Here is a 20,860-nt window from a genome sequence, read left to right as displayed (position 1 = left end):
AAGACCAGCAAAAATGCGACTCTCACTCTGCAGCGGACAAGAGAGAAACAGTGAATGTCAATGTAGAAAATAAGAATTATCAGTAATATAGTTGCAGTAGTCATTTCTTTAAAAAAAAAGTCTTTAAACTGAGGAACGACCAACGAGTTGGGAATACCTATCCACAGCCAGGCTGACCTGGAGGGTCAAGCCAGAGGAAGAAACACCAGATTAATCTCATTTTCTGGACAGTGCAAACAGAGAAACTAGCTGCTTGCCAGATGGAAATGGAGAGATTTCAAATAACGAGAGAGACATTTGCACTCTTTAAAAAATTGGTTGTATAAACAAGCAATCAGTGCCCTGTACAAATTAATCTGGCATGAACCGAACGTTTAAAAACTTTAAGACATGCAGCATCTCACAAATGTCACAATCTAGTGAGCCAAAACAAACTATTAACAACCCATCCCTCTTCCACCCCTCAGTGAATATCTTCTCCATTTCTCGTCTGTCTTTCCAGTGGCGCTCCCAATGTAATGCATATTCCTCTTCTTCTCTTCCCTGCTCCGTATGTGTTGTCATGTTTTTGGGTCGATGTAAGGTTTTCCAGATGGGACAAAGTGAAGGAGAGAGAACATCTCCACACAGATATGTGTGTTTATATTTTCTGTCTGACGATGTTAAGAGTGACATCTCCTGAGAGAGAGGGGGAGAGGGGGGGATCGAAGGGAAAAAGTGGCTGATTTGAGAGGCAGAGAAGGAGAGCAGGGATAAGAAAAGGGAAGGAAAATGAAAGGAAAGAAAGGAAGTGGAAGAGAAAGGAAACAGAGATTATAAGAGACCCAGAATGACAAGACGGATTGAGTGAGATAGATACTTAAAAAGGAAAGAGAGAATGCTGAGGAAGACTAAAGAAGATGTATCAAAAGAGACGATGTCTGGCCTGCCATGTGGACTTGGAATTGTTTTGGCATGGCCTTCCTTTAAATATTCTTTCAAAGAAAATGTTTAGACATGCAGCTGTATTTTAACCATTAATCTGTGGGCTGTCATACCGGCTCTTTACACAAACACACATACAGATGATAGGTTGAACTGAAACATGCACTTGGCTGAAAGCACTTGGCTAACAGACAACATTCATGTAAACGTGCATAAAAATGAAAACTTGGTGAAAGTCAAAAAGTATTAATAATACAACTTCTTTTTCTTATATATTTTCCTAATTATTTAAAGGTCTAGTGAGTAGGATTTAGTGGCATCTAGTTAATCTAAGCAATTGCAGATCACAACTCCCTCGCTTCACCCTCCTCTTCCAAGCACAAAGGAGAAACTACGGTGGCATGAAAAAACGATCGGCACGCTTAAACCAGTTTATACACTCACACAAATGCGAACATACAGTTGAAGAAAGAAGTCTAAACTCCTAGCTAAGAAAGGCAAACACACACTGACAGGCTGTACTGTACAGAAGATGCATGGACATACACACCCAGCACTAATGAGCAACGTCAGATATGTGTGTAAACATGCAAAGGGTAAACAAAGGTAGAGAATTATGCACTCGGTAGCAAGAATACCCAAACACACATAAACATATGCACAGTCCTGACTCCAGCCCATCGGTCATCATTTACAGTCGGCCGGCATTAATCCAGCATGTTTATTCTCGTCTGCATTTCCTCCATCCTGACAGAAAAGCATATCTCGTAAACTCCGGTGTGAGCTACATCAAGACATAACTTTGAGTAACTATCAGAGCTTATTTGTCCAAATGAGGGATCAACCGCATGCTGATTTATTGAATGAAGTTTAGAAAGGCAGGGGATCCTAAGCCAAACACATGGTGTTTGGGAGCCGATGCTGGCATATTGTTCGGATGAGGTATTGTTTTTATATTGGTCTGTATCAGGCATTACTCATCGACAGGGAGATGGAGAAAAGAGAGAAAACATGTATTGATTTCATGTGTGTGGGGCCTGGTGTGTCTAGTAACTCTTTCATTCATCCATATTAGAAAGTCTTAGCAACCATTATAAAGAGCGCAATGTCGTCACGCTACCTTATGGCAGACTCGGAGCACTTGGCCTGCGCAGGAAATAAGGAAATACTTCAGGGGATATTAACTTCACTTGTTGTTTACGCACAACGGGTGAAACCACATTAACGTTCGCCAGCCAAACGTTCAATATCAAGCACAAGTTTTCACCTACATCTAAATTTGTTTGGAATTACTCAATTTCGCCACAATCTGGAAGAAATCTTGTGATGTAAGTCTGCCAAAGATATTACGCTAAGTGTTGCGCATGCAGTATGCATGAAGAGACAAGTCTGTGATTATGGTCCGACCACAGATTAAAGAATATTCAGACTGTTTAAATGTTTAATCGGACAACAGCAGGCAGTCTGAATAAAGTGCTTCAATGATGTCAGATACTAAATTAAGATTAAGATTTTAAACACCAACAAATGTTGTGATTATTGTTGAAAATACACCTGATGTGACATGGTTTGAGGTGTTTAACAGAAGTCAGATTATATGTAATTTATTATAGGTAATTTCGCAGGACTAATTATCAATAATTACTAGCCTGTATATAAGCATGGGCAGCTATTAGTCTTCCCTGGGAATAAAGTTACAGACGTTAAACTACATGCAAACCTTTCTCATGAGATGTATTTAAGACTTAAGTGAGTGAGCGGGAATGAATTTGGCATTTGTGTGCGTGTGTGTATAGAGGTCTTGTAAGTAACAGTAATGTCCTAAAAGTAACATATTTGACACAGATAAGGGTAGACCATTTACACATATACAATGTGTAAGCGTGTGTGTGCGTGCGTCTGAGTGTGTACTTTCTCAGACTATCTTCTCTTTCCCAAGCCATCTCCTCCCCATTTCTTTAAGAGATTTAGAGTAGGGAAATGTCACAGCAGTTTATCACCAACCACATGAAACAAGCTGCTGGCCCACCACACACAAACACACACTCACACACACACACACACACACACACACATACACAGCCTTTTCCTTGGTCCTTCTCACCCTCTCTTAAGAGCACAGGATGCACACAAATAAAGGTCTCTCTCTCTTTCTCTTTATCCATTTTTCTCAAACACACACATCTGACAAGATCCAAAATCCACCATGGTCCTTACAAGTATAGTTATAGTTAAACAAATGTACTTAAAAATGAAAACACACACATGCATAAACATATTTCCACTCCTCAGCGTAGTTTGTGCTGGAAGTGTATTTTTATCTGCCGGTCTGGTTAAAACAGAGTGAGGAGGGAAGCTGCATGCAGCCAACGGTGATTATAGTTATTATAGGCCTAACACACACACACACACATACACACACACACAGTGTGAGAGAGCCCTTAAAGTCAATTAGGACAGCTGAGAGGAGACGAGGAGTTACACTCTACTGAGTGCAGCCATTTAGATATGACGAGTTAGACAACAAAGACGAACATCAGTGTATCATTGATTTTTTGAACACAGGCACAAAAGCAGTCAATAGAATGTAGAAGGTTCATATTTTGGATTAAATATCTTTTTTGGATGTTTACTGACAGCTACATGTTTACTCTATAGTGAGTAAATTGCCTTTGGAAGTAATTTTGCCTTGAAATGGACCAGTGGTCATCCAGTTCAGCAGTTTCAGCCCCCTGTTGAGGCCCCTAAAACAAAACCATTACTGAACAGATAGTATACCAGTTGAAATTACCACTTATGACAGACTGGACACGCATCATGATTTAGGAGCGTGGTCTCTTTGTGGCCAGTGTGTACAGGAGAAACAATTACAATGAACAAGCTCCTTTCAATGTACATATGGGCATGTGAGTCCATTACATTACAGTGTAAGTGTTGTAAGTATAGTTTGTGCGTTTGAAGCTATCCTTTAAGCTGTTTGTCATCAGATTCAACAAAACACCAATCTGTCCAATGCACAATATCAAAATATACTCTGCATTCTGTTCTTATCACTTGTTTAAAGTTTTGGTTTAGGTTAGCAACTCTGTTTGAAACTGAAACAGATTTTTTGGGGGGAGGGATGCAACGTGTTCAAGTCATGATTTTGCAGTGTAATTCTATGTGTACAATTATGACTTTAAAGAATCTCAAAACTCTGTTACTTATTTCTAATTTTCAAAGGCATCTCTGGGTCTCCCAATATTGCAAAACTTCCAAACATTCAGCATTCCATAACTATTGTTCAAAGAGACCAGGGAGACAGTGGTGAACTCTGTGTCAAATTATCTTTTCTTTGACTGTTTCACATGAACAATGACTCCCAATGTCTTGCTAACAATTGTCCAGAAATTGCAACATTTTTCAGCTATTTAATCTCCGCGTATCATCATATCCGCAATACTTTAACATCTTGTGGTCACGTTGCTTGTTTAACAAATGGGAGTCTTGCTGCTTGTTACTGGCATGTCAGCTTATTATTTAACCTTGTAAATATCCAGTAATTACCAAATTTGACTCCTTGGATAAGACACTTGCATTCTCTCCTGCCCTAAAATCCCTCATTAGGATGGGAAACTATTTTATAGAGACTTGTTTCCCTTATAGCCATATACAGGGCTATTAGGTAAATATAGCATTTGCCTAATTGCTCCAGCATGGCAGTTTTTTTGTTAATGGAATTCCTTGTAAAGAAACAAACACAGGTCACAATGAGGAAAAATAGGTCATAATAGACCTGCTGCTACGTGGTAGACTTAACATCAAGTCCTCATACCTAAATGGCTAAACGGGGCATTTGATAGCGCCATATAAATAAACAACTCATATGAGCGTGTGTGTTTGAGGTATGATTATGGTTAGACAAATACATCTATAGGCGGAGGTAAGGGAATGATCAAGTCCATGGTTAAAAGGTCCAGTGTGTAACAATTAGGATCTGTTGGCAGAAATGGAATATAATATTCATCGGTTTGTGTTCATTAGTGTATAATCACCTGAATATAACAACTGTTATGTTTTTATTAGAATGAGCCGTTTAAAGAGCCGCCACCTGGCATCTCCATGGAGTCTGCCATGTTGAACCGCCATGTTCTACAGTAGCCCAGAAGGGACAAACCACACACTGGCTCTAGATAGGGGCATTTTTCACGCATTTTATCGTTAAATTAAATCGTACACACTGGACTTAAAATACTAGCTTTGTGCGCCCAAACATCTGCTTGGACCTAGATTTCTTTTCTCAACAATGTCAGAAGAGCCTTAAGGATATCTGTTTGAAGCTATCAAACATTCAGCAAGAGCAGGCTTCAGGTATTTCATAGATGACTTAAGTTTTTTTTAATCCTACAGTAGACTATTTGCATTTCATGTCCGTTAAAAACTGAGCAGATAAAGTCTCATAATAGCGCCAATTATATGAACAGATTATTTTTTTTAGTAGCACATACCAGTGATTTAAGACAGGAGTTCCCAAACTTTTCCATGTCAAGGACCCCAAGAGTAGATGCACATTAGACCATGAACACCCAATTTGAGAGGACTTTGTCTTAAGAAATATAATAAGAGTATTTTTTTTACGGGATCACTTTAAATTACAATCAATAAAAACCCTATTTCTTCCCTTGCTGTTCCAACCTCTAAAAAATGGGATACAAATTAAAATATTCTATTCCAGCTTTTGCTGGGGACCCCCTACAGCCCACTCACAGATGCCAGTTTTCCCCAATTTTCTTGAACTGTAATTTTCTCCGACTTGGAGCAAACCTTACACAGAAAAGCAAGAGAGGTTTGGGATAAGAATACACAATGTTTTTGCACAAAGCCCATTTTGTTTGGATATGAACCCAGTTTGAACTTGCTGAACAACCCCAGAGTAATTTCAGTAATTTCACTCAATGGTTTATCACCACAAAAAGTTGAAATAAACAAAGAAACAAACAAACTTACAGAATCCTGAGGTTCTTGATGCCAGAGAAGTCCACTTTAGTGATTCTGGTGATGTTGTTTCTGTTCAAATCCCTACAGAGAGAAACACAGGGGTTACAAAACGTATTGATCAAACCAGATCATTAATCAAATTCAGTTTAATTAACAGGATGAACTTAATATAATACAGTTTATCTTCACCACTGCGACTTCATAATATGCTAAAAAGCTAAAAAGCTAGTGAACTTTAGTGAAGTGCATGTGTGTCTGTGTGTGTTCTCGCTCAATTGGATTAGTGAATGTGGCAGCAGGACAGAGCGTGAGAATGCCCCACAGCGTAAGAACCCACACACACACGCACATACACAAACATACAAACACAAACAAACAGAAACTAACACACACCGACACTCCTACCATACAGGCACCAAGGAAATTATGCACACACACTCACGTCTACACACATACAGCTCCTGCTGCTGTGAATTATTGAGAAGCAAATTTTCCAGAAAAAAAAGAAAACAAAAAGTAGGATGAAATTATTTTCTCTTTCCATCATCAGAGTTTAAAAGCTTATCGTGTTTCCTGGCTGTCTTTCAATCTGTTTTAACTACGGGTGCACAATGTATGCATACTGCAATATGAACTGACTGCCTGAGTGTGTGTGTATAGACTGGTTCCCTTTACACGGGTATGCTGTTTATTGAAACGCTGTCGTACTGGAGGAATTAGAGCAAGGAAAAAAAACACACACAGAAGAGCACAGACAAACAACACACACAATTTTCTCTCTTATTTCACACACACACGACTGTCTTTCCCTCGGTATGCAAGCTTTCACTCACCCTCTCACAGACGCACACACACTCACACATGCATATAAACAGAGTCTGGTTTTGCCAAGGCGGCCTGCGTGTGTGTTTTTCATAATACACCTAAACATTTATAAATCTGATTTAAGACCATATTAGGTTTCAAAAGGCTTCCCCAAGCAGCTATGGCAAGGACCACTAATAAGAGCCATACTCCGGCCTGAGACAGGGAGGGCTGGTGTGGCAGGGGAGGGCAGCACTTCCCAAAGAACCAAAATGTGGTCCAGGGTCCACCAGGGGTCCTTGAAAGGACTCCAGGGTAATGAATAGTTTCAATATCTCATCTGATAGAATGCGTCACATAAAATGACTGCTGATCAAAGACTCCCACCCACTACAGCACAGACAGTGATCTAAATCATACGCAACAACAAATAAGCTCTCAGAATGAGGCCCCGGTCAAGTAAGGTTTCTATTTGAGGATTCTTGGTATGAGAAACAGAAGAGAAGAGAAGAAGAGAGAAGATAGGGGGTTTAGCCTCTCTACAAAAAAACCTCAAAACGTTTTTACAGTGGTGCAATGTAGAATCTTAAAGCGGAACTAATCAATATTTTATATAATAGATCAAAATGATTGTGTAAGGGAGTCATCACATGACTCAGCAGAGCATGTTAGCATTTTTCATCTCATTGTTTTTGTTTCACTGTTTTGCTTCATTCGCCACTCTCTTCAACCCTGATTCGAGACGCTTTCAGCAAAAAAGCTCTGATAGTGATAGCAGCGAAAGAGTTAGATATTTCTCTCAGGAGTTGGTTGAGACCAAAACAGAGCTAAAAGGAATTTGAGTATTTGACTTTTCCCAGGGGGGCAAAGGACTGCTAATGTTGCCTTTTGTTTGTGAGCTGTGTAAGTTAGCATATCATCAAGTGAGCCAAACATTTGGAAGCAGCAATAACATGAAAAAATATATCAACCATTCATGATGACTCTGAGGCTCATCCATCTCCCCAGCTCATTCAAGACACCAGAGATGTTTTTGAGAGCGAGCCACTTCGCCATCGTCCAGACTAGAAGCTGCTGGTTCTTGTCACAATCTTTCAGTACGGGTGTAATTGCCAGTTCCTTGGAAAGCGAGGCAGCTTGATAAGCCTTCTTGGACGAGGTGAAAAAGGCACATTACAGCATTGATTTATCTTTTTCAGCGTGAGGAAAGGGCTGCTTCCATCATGAAAGAAACTGATTTTTCTTGTTGATTTGTAATTTCAAGTACAGTCACTTTTGAGTGACTGAGGCCGAATCCAATCTGAAAACCTCTGTTCCCCATCACTCCACCTTCTCCTCCCTGTCTTATCCCTCTGCTATCCATCTCTCCCTATCCTTTCACATTTGGCTACAATCTTTCAGCTTTTCTTTTTTCTCTCCCTCCTTCCCTTCATCTCAAATCTCTACTTTCCCCAGTCACTGCTCTTTAATGTCAATCTGTCAGTCCTTCACAGCCAGCTTTACCATGTTCCCAGCCTTCCTCTCCTCTTTCTTTCACTCTCTAATCTCCCCCTTTACAGTGTGCCCCCCCTCTCTCAATCTCTCTTGTCTTATCTTTCACTGTTTCACAGTTGACTAAACACTTTTTCTTCGCCTTCCTCTGTTTTTTCTCTTTCCCCCCTAATCTCTCCTCTTTTATCTCAATCTTTCACTCTTTTACAGTTGGCTACGTTTTCCTATGCTTCTCTTTTTTCTCTGCCGTCTCCCCTAATCTCTCCATCCTTATCTCCATCTTTCTCTTGTTCACAGTGGAAACTTCTGCTCTCACCAGGGAAACCACTCTGGAGACAAACAAACAAACAGTGAGGATACAGGGCCAGGTGGAGCCCGATGGCATCACCCTACCTAACATCACCGCCTACAGGCTGAGACAATCGAGGCCATTGCCAGAGTACAAACGAGAGGAGGAGTGAAATTAAATTATAAAATTGTCAAATAGAAAGCACCACCACCAATTGACAGTGATGTGTAATGCAGAAACAAAAATGTATTCATATTTTTCACTTATCGCTCTAGCTTGCTGTTGCTATTATGCTAATATAAAGGTTGTGGATCAATTTTATTCTGTAGCTGACAGCAGGGTTAACTGCGGTCGGGAGATCTGCTCCCGAAGGGGTCGAGCCAAAGAAGCATTTACGTATGTTTACTCACTCCCCAACCACCACACACACACCAACACAATACCTCTGTCTTTCTCCCTCTGCACTGGGGCTGCACAATATGGTAAAAAAAGAAAATCAGATATTGCAATTGCGCTACGATTCAGTTAGTGAATAATCATTTTCATCTCCACTTACTGTTAAAATCATGAGGATGTGACATTTGTTGGGTTCTGTACCCAACAATGTTTTCTTACACCTGGAGAACAAGATTTGCAAGAGAAGGTAGTCTCTGCAGGACTACATTATAATGCTGTTTTGTCACACATTTTACCTTAATCAAAACATTGCAGCCTCTGTGATTTGGATATTGCACTTCGTCATGCTGCAATTTTCGATAATATTTCGATTGACTGTGGAGCCCTACTCTGCGCCGCTCTGCACACACACCGGCTTGCCCCGCCCTGCCTCTCTCTCCCTGACTGTTGACTTTATTTGTCACAGATACGTTTTAGAAAGTCGCACAAAAATCACTACTCATATTCCGTTTTCCATTCCATCCATCATGTCGGTGTCTTTTAGTGTAATACCACGTAACTCTTTCGCAGTTTCTCTGCAAAATGCTAAAACAGGCTGCCAACCGCGGATTACCATAGCAACAGTCAAAGCATCGGGTCAGCCTTAGTCAGGTTATAATTGTTAAGCTTTACACCTGCTTGAAAATAGTTTGCCATTAGTAATCAGCTGATAACCACACATCAGGTGAGTTAGCCAATGACTGTGAAGCATGACTGAAGCAGCTCATGCCAATCCGCAGTAATGACAGCACAAATTCAGCGCTCTGCTGAACTAACACAAAGCTTAATCATCAGCCAAAAGGTCAAATTTCTCAATTCCACTAAAAATGCAAAACCTACACCACTACAGGAGTTAATACGTCCACTCTCGCAATCTTGAAAAAAAAAAAAGAAAAACAGTTGGCTGCCATAATACTTCAAACCAGTGTAATCACGCTAATACCAAACCAAAAACGATTAAAAACTCAAGCTAGTAAGGCGACCATCTTTCTGCACCTGGTCTGATGAATTGTGGGTGTCCACCCCACCCAGCAGTAAAGCTTAAGTTTAAGCTTTAAATTTAACTGACCAGCTGGCACTCAGACAACTTACGAGAGGCTTTAGTACAAAAGCTCTAACCACTGTTTGTTTCCATTACAGGCAGAGGTAAGGCGCGCATGTGTGTGTGTTTGCAACAACGGGATAAGACAAGAATGCAAACAGCAGGTGTTCAGGGATTTAATATAACATAGAACACACACACACACACAACGAAGACACATGCCTGTGTACACACACAGACACACACACATACACAATGGCACAGACCGCTCCCCACCACATCTCACCCCAGACCACTGAAACCAGTGAACCTTACAGTCTGGCTGCCTTGGGCCGGCATACTGGTTGACTTTACACCCACACAGGTTTGGTGTGTGGAGGGGTTTTTTCACTTACAGCACAGCTTTATTGGTTGGCTACACCACAGAGACTGAGAAAAAACAGAGAAATGACTATTAGAGAGGAATGTTAAACAAATGACAGATCAGGTGACAAAGACTCACAGTGGAATGAAAGTTGGGCTGGCTGCCGCTGTGGTAAACCATGAAATAATGAGAGAATACGCGAGGTCAAACGTTTCACATGTCAGGTTGCTGGACGGTCATTTGTGTTTCCATTTCTCTCCTCGTCCCCCCTTTCTCCTCAATCTGTTCCGTTCTTGTTTTCTTGAACTTTGCCCTCACCTCATACAACAATGAGGAATAACGACTAACTACTGCAAACAGTTTCCTCTCCTTCTCTATCTATCTACAACACTGCGACATTTCCTTGTTCTACTTTTTCTCTCACTCTATCAGGCACTGCATCCTTATCTCTCTCTCCCTCCATCCTTTTCCCTTTCATCCTTTGTTGTTCTCCGTCCAACGCTTCATTTCCGAATGAGTTTGCTTCCTGTTCTAATCTTCTGTTGTTTTCCACAAAGCTCTTGTACCGCTTCACTTTCTCATTCCTCCTTTCTTGCTCTCCATCCCTCTCTCTATCTCTCTCTCTCTAGATAGGTATGCTCAATTTCGCTCTCTAAATCTCCCAGTTACGCAAGGAATCCTAATTGCCTTCTTCCTTTTCCTGCGAGCTCCACGCTCTACAGTGCGTCTGTCACGAGAAGCAGGGGGCAAGCATCAAGCTGTAGACTTTGTTACAGCTGAAATCCTACTTCAAATCTTTGAATATGACATTGAGCAACAACTGCTTAGACTCTTTTGATCTGATCACTGATTGTGACCTCACTTGATATAAAGCTTAAAAGGCAGGGGCAGTGTTCGCTACATGAAAACCTTTTGTCCAATTAGGACTGAAGGAGAAGGTGGCTTACAAAGCAGTAAGAAGATAAAACCATCACATCCTGCAGGTCAATAACTGATAAGGGTTTAAATAAGATTCAATTAAACACATTCTTCTACTGTAACTTTGCATGTACGGGCACAAGCTTAGCAAGCTAAACACGCTTACAATAGAAAGGTTGAAGACAAGGAGTTGGCCTTTGCAGTTTTAGCTGGAAGCAATTATGAAACTATGAAGTTTACTGGGCAACAAATCTATTCAAATCAGTGAGTTCAGTGATTACAAATCAGAAAAAGATGAGATACCATAAACAAAATGGAAATAATGCATTCATTTTCTATGTAAGTATCTAAGTATCATCAGTGATAGATACACATGAAGTTCCCATGGTGCAACACAGTAATTAAACTGTAGAGTCCAACAGTAATTAGCATTAACTTCAGAGTGCTGTATCACACATTAGCTTCTGATGGCCAATAATGGCTAGCTTGGTTAGCAGTAGACTAATTTGGAATACAACTAAATGAACAAATCACAAATCAACAACCACTAAAGCATATATTAAACATTTAAACTGAATCTAAACTTTTAAGTTGCCGTTTACGTATTTAGGTAACAAACTTATGTAACTCGTGTTTACAAGAAGAACCCTTGAAGGAGGCAAGTATAATATGTGTTCTTAGTTACTGTATAAATGAATATATGTCACATAAATTGAAAAATCCAATGTAATCATGGAAAGCATTCAAAAGAATGACATGTTCAGTTCCTGTCTCCGTTTGCAGATCATGTATTGTCTACAAGAGTGTACAAGTTTTGGAAAGTTTGGGGGTTTTGTAGGACATTTGGTCTCCTGTGCGACCGTTTACTGCTGTTTTGAATCTCTGTCACAGTGATGCTAATAGGTAGTGAACTCTCTCCTATTACAGAACTGCTCTCTGGGATACACAGCAATCATCACTAGGAGGCTTTGGGCACTCACATCAAACACACACACACACACACACACACACAGCAAGAGGCATGTGAACATACATACAGACAAAAGCTCAGACCAATATAATAGAGTCAGTGTTTTTAAATTTGATTTCAGATCAAACATGAATAAATAAAATGATCCAGTGTGTCACCACCAGGTTTATTTAATGCAGTGTGGCAAAAGCTTTACAACATAATTGAGACTAACAGACAGAGAAACTGTGGACCATTTCAATGGAAAATGCTATTTACAAAAAAGTGAGTAGAAGAAGTGCAAATGAACACTTATTACTTAAAGATCCCCTCCAAACATGTTTTAACATGTATATAAATTGCTCTACTTCGAATAATAATTTGTATTTGTTGTTCTTTTAGTTTCCAAGTTTTAAACAATTATTTTGTTCAAATCTTTGAAATGACATCTACTACCAAAAGTCCAGAGTCTATAAATATAAGCCGGACTGGTGGACAACAGGCGTTTCCTACTTCACTGTAAAGTTTATTCAAGTTTCCACAGCACACTTTTGCAAGTTGAATATTGGACCAGGGTTGACTTCCAAACTATTTATGATGTCACAAATCATGCTTGTAAGCCCACCCCTGAAAATGGGATTTTCAACGAAGAAACTTTCCACTTTCAGCAGATGAATGTGAAAACATCCTTTCAGTGTCCAACTCTGCACTTACTGCATACATCATTCTGCACAGTGAAGCTCAAACATTCAACTGTCAAAACAAGAAGAGAAACATATTTTTGACTGGACGGCGAATTTAAGTTTCTGCTATTTCCAAAATCCAGGCAGCGACCTTGAAGAGCATTTGTACACAAACAAGAGCAAGTGAGCAAAGAAAAACATCCTTGCAAACATATGTGAGGGATTGTCTTATGCTTTCAGTGGACATCATCTTCTGCCATCAACATTAGATCTGCACATTCATATGCAACCTTTGGCCTTCATTTGTCCCAGTGACGGATAAAATTGCAAGGACCATCAGAGCGACACTCAACTTTGAGAATTTAAAGATACAACATATGTCTTTTGGTGACACTGCCTTCAAAGCCAAGCACCCACAGTCTTTGCATCAACAGTCAGTTGTATGGTTGTACAAACACAAATGATTTGATTAAAGTCAACATCTCCGGTAATTAAATGAATTTGAATTAAAAGCAACCAAATTATTTAATTATACCACCTGTATAAAAAAGCATTTAGTATGTTTACAGACAGCCATCAAGTTGAGCCGCAGAATTTACACAGCAAGAGCAAACATTTGTTAACGCCACTGAGGGAAATCTGCCTTGAAGACAAGCGTTTGTCTGGTGTGATGTGTTTACAGCCACCACAGCCAAACACTGATCCCACTGTTGGAGATTGTTTCTCGTGTAGGCTATGAATGCTTCTCAGAAACAACGTGACACTTGACATTTAGCATTTTATCTGGCCACTGTTGCTCACCACACATTTGTCAGAAGGGGTGGAAATCCTGGCTTATTCTAGACATCTGCAATGTCTAAAATGCTAACAATGCTAAGAGAAACTAAACAAACAAAAGGTGGGAGAACTTCTTTCCCAAAAAAAGTGCGGAAAGGCAAGAAGAGAGGAGCAGAGACACTGATGATGAAGGAGCCATTAGTCAGTAAAATATTTTCCTTACAACAGACAAAGGACACACACTTTGATTCCATAAAGGGGAATCCTGTCTGAACGATGCAGAATGCGGCTCCCTCAGTCTCATCATTATCCTCATCCTAGTATTTTTTGTTACTTTCTTTGACTCTCTAGCTCACTTTTCACCCCCTGTAGATCTGTTTTTCCCTTTCTAAATATATTATTTTAGTTTTAAATCCATGCTCATCCTTCTATCACTCCTTTTAAATTACTTAATGCATGTTCACGTTCAATATCCCAAATTGATTGGATTTTGATGAAATCTAGGGGAGTAATGTGTCTCCTCTTTGTATTTCATCATCTACTGCTTTGTTTTCTGTCTGTCACAATTTATTCCTCTCCCCCTCACGGTTTCTATTCAATGTTAATGCCACTCAACCTCAGGAAAATCATAGTTTGGTGTCGCTGTTAACCACGCAGGCTTGACCACATTAGGGAGTCGCCTGCGAGCATCCCTTTCTTTCAGAGCCACGGGCCAAAAGGGCTGTAAACCAGCGCTGTATTTGGTTAGCTCTTTTCTTTGCTTGAGTTTATAGGGCTGCATTGCTTTTGTCTAGATTTACTGCCTCTGTACTGTAAGTGAATGGGGTGGGGTGGGGGTGGAGGGGTAATTTGGCCTCTGAGAGGCCACTTGACAAGAACAAGGACTGCTGCTTCCTCAACAGAGGCCAAGTCAGAAAAAAAAAAAAAAACAGGAGTGAGTGAACGAGAGCATAAGAGAACGAGAGAGGTTAAGATGAATGAGAGACTGAGAGAGAGAGTGAATGATAGAGACGAAGCTTGAAAGAGACAGAGAGATGGAGAAACGCACACATGCACAGTGCAGTGACTGGTTTCTCCATACGATTCCAGCCGAACATAAACAGTCTGTCACTTTGAGCTCAGATGAACATTTGACCAAAAACTGAAAACTACGGTGTAAGTCACACTCTCATACTGTACACACATTCTGACTGCACTGCCGCATGCACACAAACAAACACAAATGTATACACACACATATAGTGGAGGGATACACTAAGAAACACACAGTGAGAAAAGAAAGTCCCTGCAGAAGGCATATAATGTGTTGCTTTGGTGACAGTGGCCTAACAAAACAGTGGCATAGCTTGTTAACATCAAATGACTCCAACCGTACTGCGCGCATACACACACACAAACCCAGACTGGCGTTATAGTATGACACACACTCTGAAGTCCTCCGGGCTGAGGACTTCTGTTTCAGCAGAAAGTCACAGAAGGTCATTCGTGACTCGGGGTAGTTTCTACGCGACAGTCTTTCTCTCTCTGTCACTCATTATATGTCAAAGTTTCCAACTACAACCAATTGCATGTTTAATCCCATGAACGCATGAGACTCTACTGTGTGCATGTGTGTGTGTTTGTGCCTGTACTTGCCTAATGAGGTGTGTGCACTGTGCTGTATGTGTGTGGCCGCATACATAAATTCTCCTATTTGTTTCCATGTGTGTGTATTGCAATTTGGAATATACATGTTTTCAATGTCTTTTCAAGTGGGTGTGCATGTGTCTGCGTGTTCTTGTACTGACTTTTTTAGATCTTGACAGTGAGGACATTTTAGATGGTCATCACTACTTCAAAGGGGTTTGTTTGAGGGCTAATAAAATTCTAATTCGTGCAACCTGGGTCATATTTTAGTAGTTTTGCCCATCAAACCATCATTCCTATCTGTAACAATATCACTTTACACACCAACTTAATTGCAGGGAACAAAAACAGACCTACAGACATTTATACGAGTTTGTTTTAACCCAACCCCCAGGTTACCAAAACTTACTTTGAAGAGGATCTAGAGGCAAACTGTGAAATAATCACCCAAATTGTTCGTGCAAACATCCATCACAGTTAAGAGGCCTTCTTTGTGGTCCAACTTTGACCCACTATACTTAAAGTACTTGTGCACACAGGGTGTCGCTTTATCTGAGCAAAGAGGGATTTCAGGTGCATTCATTCCAGCTTTTTCTCCAAGTAAAATGGTTAAGATAATCTGGTTAACTGGTGGCTTGTTTCTGATCATCTGACGCCTCATTTCTTATTCATGGTGCGGGCAATGTTCCCAGATCTCTGCCATTACTTTGGTACAATGCAATAGAATATGTAAATGTCTTGAGTACCAATGTAATGAGTAATAATCCGTAATTTTAGGGTTAAATTCAGAATTGGGTTGGGTTGGGGTTTGGCATAGTTGTGATGGTTAAGGTCAGGGATAGGGCCTAGGAATGCATTATGTCAGTGAAGGTCCTCACAAGTGCAGTGCAATTATGTCTACATTCATGCACAGTTTTAAGTGTCTGTATATACGGGACTGATTTTCTCTACGTATATATGTGAGTGTGTTCATCTCTTTGCCCGTTTGTGTGTATATTTTGTTTGTGTGCACAGTACATGTGAATACCTTATATGTGTGTATGTTTAAATGTTGCCAGCTTGCTCTGTTTCCCAGAAGGGCAGAGCCCACTGTCAGTGCCAGCTGGCTGCCTGCTTGGCAGGATTGAAAGTCATTATATAGAAAGGTCAACTGCCCGCACACTGGAGAAACTTGGGGAAAAGAGTATCACCCACTGACCTAGAACTGGAGCCTAAATATTGGTTACCATCTCTTGTGCCATTTGGCATACCATTACTGAATCAAACATAGTTGGAAGGGCACAAAATGGTTACCACGAGATGGCCGCAGATGATAGGCGTGACATTAAGAGGCTGCTTGAGAACAGCAAGCTCATTGTGGTTTTTACTTCTTAGTTTAGACTTGTCTGCTATAGCAATAACACTCGGTTGCTCCTCAGATGTATTACATCACCATCATACCCACGATAACAGTAAAGAACACTCTTCATTGAATGATGGCTTTTATTCAATGGTTACCAAAGCATGTGCGCTGACTGAAGCTTCCCTCAAAGTGGCGTACACATACAGAAATACTGCACAAACAAAATCTATCACTAATAAGCTCCCTGGTTGCCACAAAAGTTGGCAAAGTCCCAGCACAGCATGGTTAGCAGAGATTCGTGGGAAGTTTAAAAACGGTTGGAATTCATCTTTGACTTACAAGACTTCTCGGCTGTGGCTAGCAGTTGTATACAACACAATATTATTTGCACTGACTTCAGGCGACTGCTCGGGCCACAACTTAACGGAGCTGGGCCAAAACTGAAGTAAACACCACAGTACTTTAGTGATTACAGATTGTTCTTGATCCAATCAAATTATTCTAAATTAAGGGGACAGGAACTGTGTCAGCACAAATTAGCTGTTCTGCTACATGCACAGGTTAGCACCAAAGTATTCAAAGATCACACACGCACACACACAGAAAGACTCCAGTCCCACCATGGAATGCTGTTTCATAGCTGAGGGTGTGGTGGTTACAGCGTCCATTGACCAATCAACACCAAGCTTTGATAAGAGCCAGAAGCAGAAGCTGGAACGTGTGAGTGTGTGTGTGTGTGTGTGTGTGTGTGTGTGTCCATTCAACACACAGAAACCCACTGACACTTCCTTGCACACACAGACACACAGAGGCACGATCGTATTGTTGTGCGCTCCGTTGTAGGTTGGCACACTGAGGGGAAATGGGAGCTGTGAAAACTCTACTGGAGAGATGCTGCTGGCAAACTGAAGGTGTGTGTGTGTTGGACGGGGAGGTGGAGGCCAGAGACAGACTGTTGAAGAGAGGTGGTGAGGAGGCAAGCAAGAGCGGGGTGGGGAAGAAAAGACAGTGGAGCGAGGCAAGGGTGAGAAAAACAAAACAGATGAAAGGAGCACGAAGGAGAAAAAGGGAAGGTAGAGGGATGCGGAAAAAGAGGGAGAGATGTAGGAATGAGAAACAAAGTTGTGGTAAAGATGAAGAGTTGGGAAGGGAAATTTAAAAAAAGACGGAGGGAAAGTGCCAGACGAGGCTAGAGAAAGCAGAGAAGGTGTTGCTCGTAAAAACCTTGCCAAAAACGTCCTCAAAGTGCCGTTAGCGAGGGAACAGAAAAATAAGCAGTTAAAATCAGAATTAGTTTGTGTAAAGTTGGCTCAGGCAGCGTGCCGCTTCTAGCAGTGAACTCATTCAACTGCACATAAACACACAGTTTGACATACAGTATGTGTGTGTGTGTGTGCGATCATAAATACTACACTCACAGTGCATTTAAAAAGGCAAACTTCTCAAAAGTATAGATGTATGATCACACACATATGTACAACCACACACACTTTTACACAAAAATTTCCTGATTGCAGCTCAATCAATTGAAGGCCCCCTCTAGAGTTTACAGCATTCAATTTCCCCACATTTCACAGCAGTTGGGGCAACAGTTTGGAATTTGCAGCTCTAAAAATCAACACTCCAGGGTGTGTGTGTGTGTGTGTGTGTGTGTGTGCGCGTGTGTGTGTGTGCGCATGTTGCTATGCAATCCCTGTAGGGCAGGTGTGAATTGGACACGGGAGAGAAAAGCTGTCCCTGTTTTCCAATTCATTTTGTCCGGCATCGTTAAGCCTGTTAAGCCCCCCTCCCCAAAACCCTCCACTCAAATTAGATGCAAATGAGGTCTCAAGTGGCTTCCCAAGGAGGACATTACGGAATTGACTGGCCTGAGGTAATCTTCGAGGCTGCCTGTGAGTGCATGTGTGTGTGTGTGTGTGTGTGTGTGTCAAGTGAACAGATGAGGCCACCACTGTTTTTCTCTCGTTAACCTTTCCAAATGCTCTGTTTACAATAGTGAAGAAAACGGGGCTTTTAGAGAGATTCATTCTGTAGTTATGACAGGTGCACTCTGGCTCTGAATATTGCTCTTACCCTTTACTTGTGGAGGTGGTGGAAGTGAACTAGATTCAAAGTTATATACTGTGTGTAATGAAGAGAGTAAGTGGGGACTAACTCTGAAGCTTATCTATGCAGCCATGGTCATTCTAAGAAAAGGTCTGCCATTGTATAGGGTTATGTATCAGTTTATTTTTTAATTATTTTACCACAAAGCCCCGTACTTAACTTTTTTTCTTGTGCCTGATTTCCCTCCATCTTTGTCATGTACTCAACAGTGATTTTCTACATTTGTTTTCAGTAACGTCCAGAGTCTGTCTGAATTTGTTTGAGTCCGTACATGTGGCTCGAAGGAGCGATAAAAGGAGCAGTGGAGTAGTAGCCGAAAAAGATTTTCCACTCAAGATAAGGCCAGAGTCATGTTCCTTTCTCAAACGCCACATGTCTTGTGGTTTCGTTGCACACTATATTCTGGTGTGGTGAGACTACTATTGGTGGAGAAAACTATATCTACTCTTCTCTGCGGACTTCTGCTCATGTATGTATTTGAACATTTCTGCAAGACATGAGCCTCTAATTTTTAACAGGGTGAATTTTTTTTTTTAGAGCTCCGGTCCTGTTTGCTATTCACTATCAACCGAAGCAAGTCACAAAGGTAATAGCTAACCATTTTAAATATTATGTCCAAAATATCAGTATCAGTATTGTCTAAACACTTGGACTATACTGATCATGCAGACTAACAGCAGATAAGTTATTATAGTACTGAACAATGGTGATTTGAAACTTTGGACATTTCCATTTTGATTGGACTTCATCATCAATTTTAATGTTGTGAATCCAAGCTGACTACAATCTCCTTGAAGGAGCAGGCTACAAACTTTTCAGAGCCATCGTTCAAGCCTACAAGGCATGAGCATTTCTACTAAAAAAAAACTTTCATTAGAGCATTCTTTTAAGCATGTGTCCTAGTTTTATTGGCCCAATTGATGAATACCAGTGTCCATCCAGTTACCTCAACATGTGACATTCGACCAAACCTATCATCTTGCTGCCAGGAAACTTCTAAAATAACAGATGTGATCAACTTCAGTTAAATTTAATGTTGATTGCAAGCTTTTGTTTAATAGTCATAAAAACTATTCCTTTATACCCTAATATTGGCACTGTCATAACAAAGGTTATATAGGCCTCTAGAATTATATTTAGAACTTATTAGTGGTTATAGTAACAATAAAATGTAGCTTCATTGTAACGCTTTCCTTGTGTCGTCTCTCTCTTAGGCCACTACACATAGTTAAACAACCCTGTCGCCTAAACTTTATGATTGTAAATGACTAAATTGCGTTCATAAGTACATTGTGGGGACAATGTAATACCTGCCCCGGATTATGTTCACAGACGTTTTTTGAAACATTACATTGATGTAACGCAGTGGTTTGGGTAGATGGCGGGCCTACAAGGTGCAGGACTGTCACACCACTGCCCAGGGTTCACATCCAGACTGTTGCCACAAAAGCACTTTGGTTAAGATTAAAGATCGTGATTCTGGTTAAATGTATATAAAAAATGTCTCAAGTCACTGCTGACTTTTGAATAATGCTGCAGTCTCTATGAGTGGATAGTTTTGCAAGATTGCCTGTTTTGGCAGAAAAACAGTGAACATTTTACTGATACATTCAGTATCAACATTTTNNAATTCGTCAGAATTACATTTCCGTCAAATCGTATTTACTTTTGCAATATGAACTTAAATTCTAGTGGACAAAGGTGAAACAGGCTCTTACAAAATCGTGGATCACAAAATATGATCCTTTTTTGAAGTATTTATATTTAACTATTTCTTCTAAGTTATGGAAATATCACAAATCAATTACAGAATTTGGGAAACTTGATTATCTTGATGCAAATGCAGAATTTGTACTTAAACTTGGAACTTCAGTTACTAGAATCTTTTGTCCACACAGACACATCCCAGGTGTCAAACCCAAATCCCTGCTCTGGGCAATAATGCTCATCTCTCTTTCTGAAAAAGTTTCCCATCTGCCATAACCTTTAGAACTGGAATCTCATCCATTTTAATATTTCCCATCTCAGACTCCCTAAAATATATCTGCAGAGAGAGATGAAGGCAGGCAGAGAGGGAGAAAAAGAGGGAGGAAAAGAACAACTCTGGGCCAAAGTCACAGCTGAAACACTGAC

At 40.5% G+C, this 20,860-nt stretch overlaps 1 protein-coding gene across 1 annotated transcript in view; it reads right to left on the bottom strand.

The window, feature by feature from the left end:
* slit3 (slit homolog 3 (Drosophila)) overlaps positions 1–20,860 on the bottom strand; it is a gene marked incomplete in the record, with an annotated part of 239,854 nt that overhangs the window by 216,939 nt on the left and 2,055 nt on the right. The window contains 1 exon segment of the mRNA XM_035669718.1: positions 5,911–5,982. Coding sequence (XP_035525611.1) covers positions 5,911–5,982 — 72 coding nt within the window.

Source organism: Morone saxatilis, unplaced genomic scaffold, assembly GCF_004916995.1.
Source record: "Morone saxatilis isolate NCDOM2014 unplaced genomic scaffold, NCSU_SB_2.0 Contig22, whole genome shotgun sequence".
Taxonomy (NCBI): domain Eukaryota; kingdom Metazoa; phylum Chordata; class Actinopteri; family Moronidae; genus Morone; species Morone saxatilis.
Note: the sequence above shows the minus strand (reverse complement) of the source record. Positions and strands in the feature narration are given on the sequence as shown.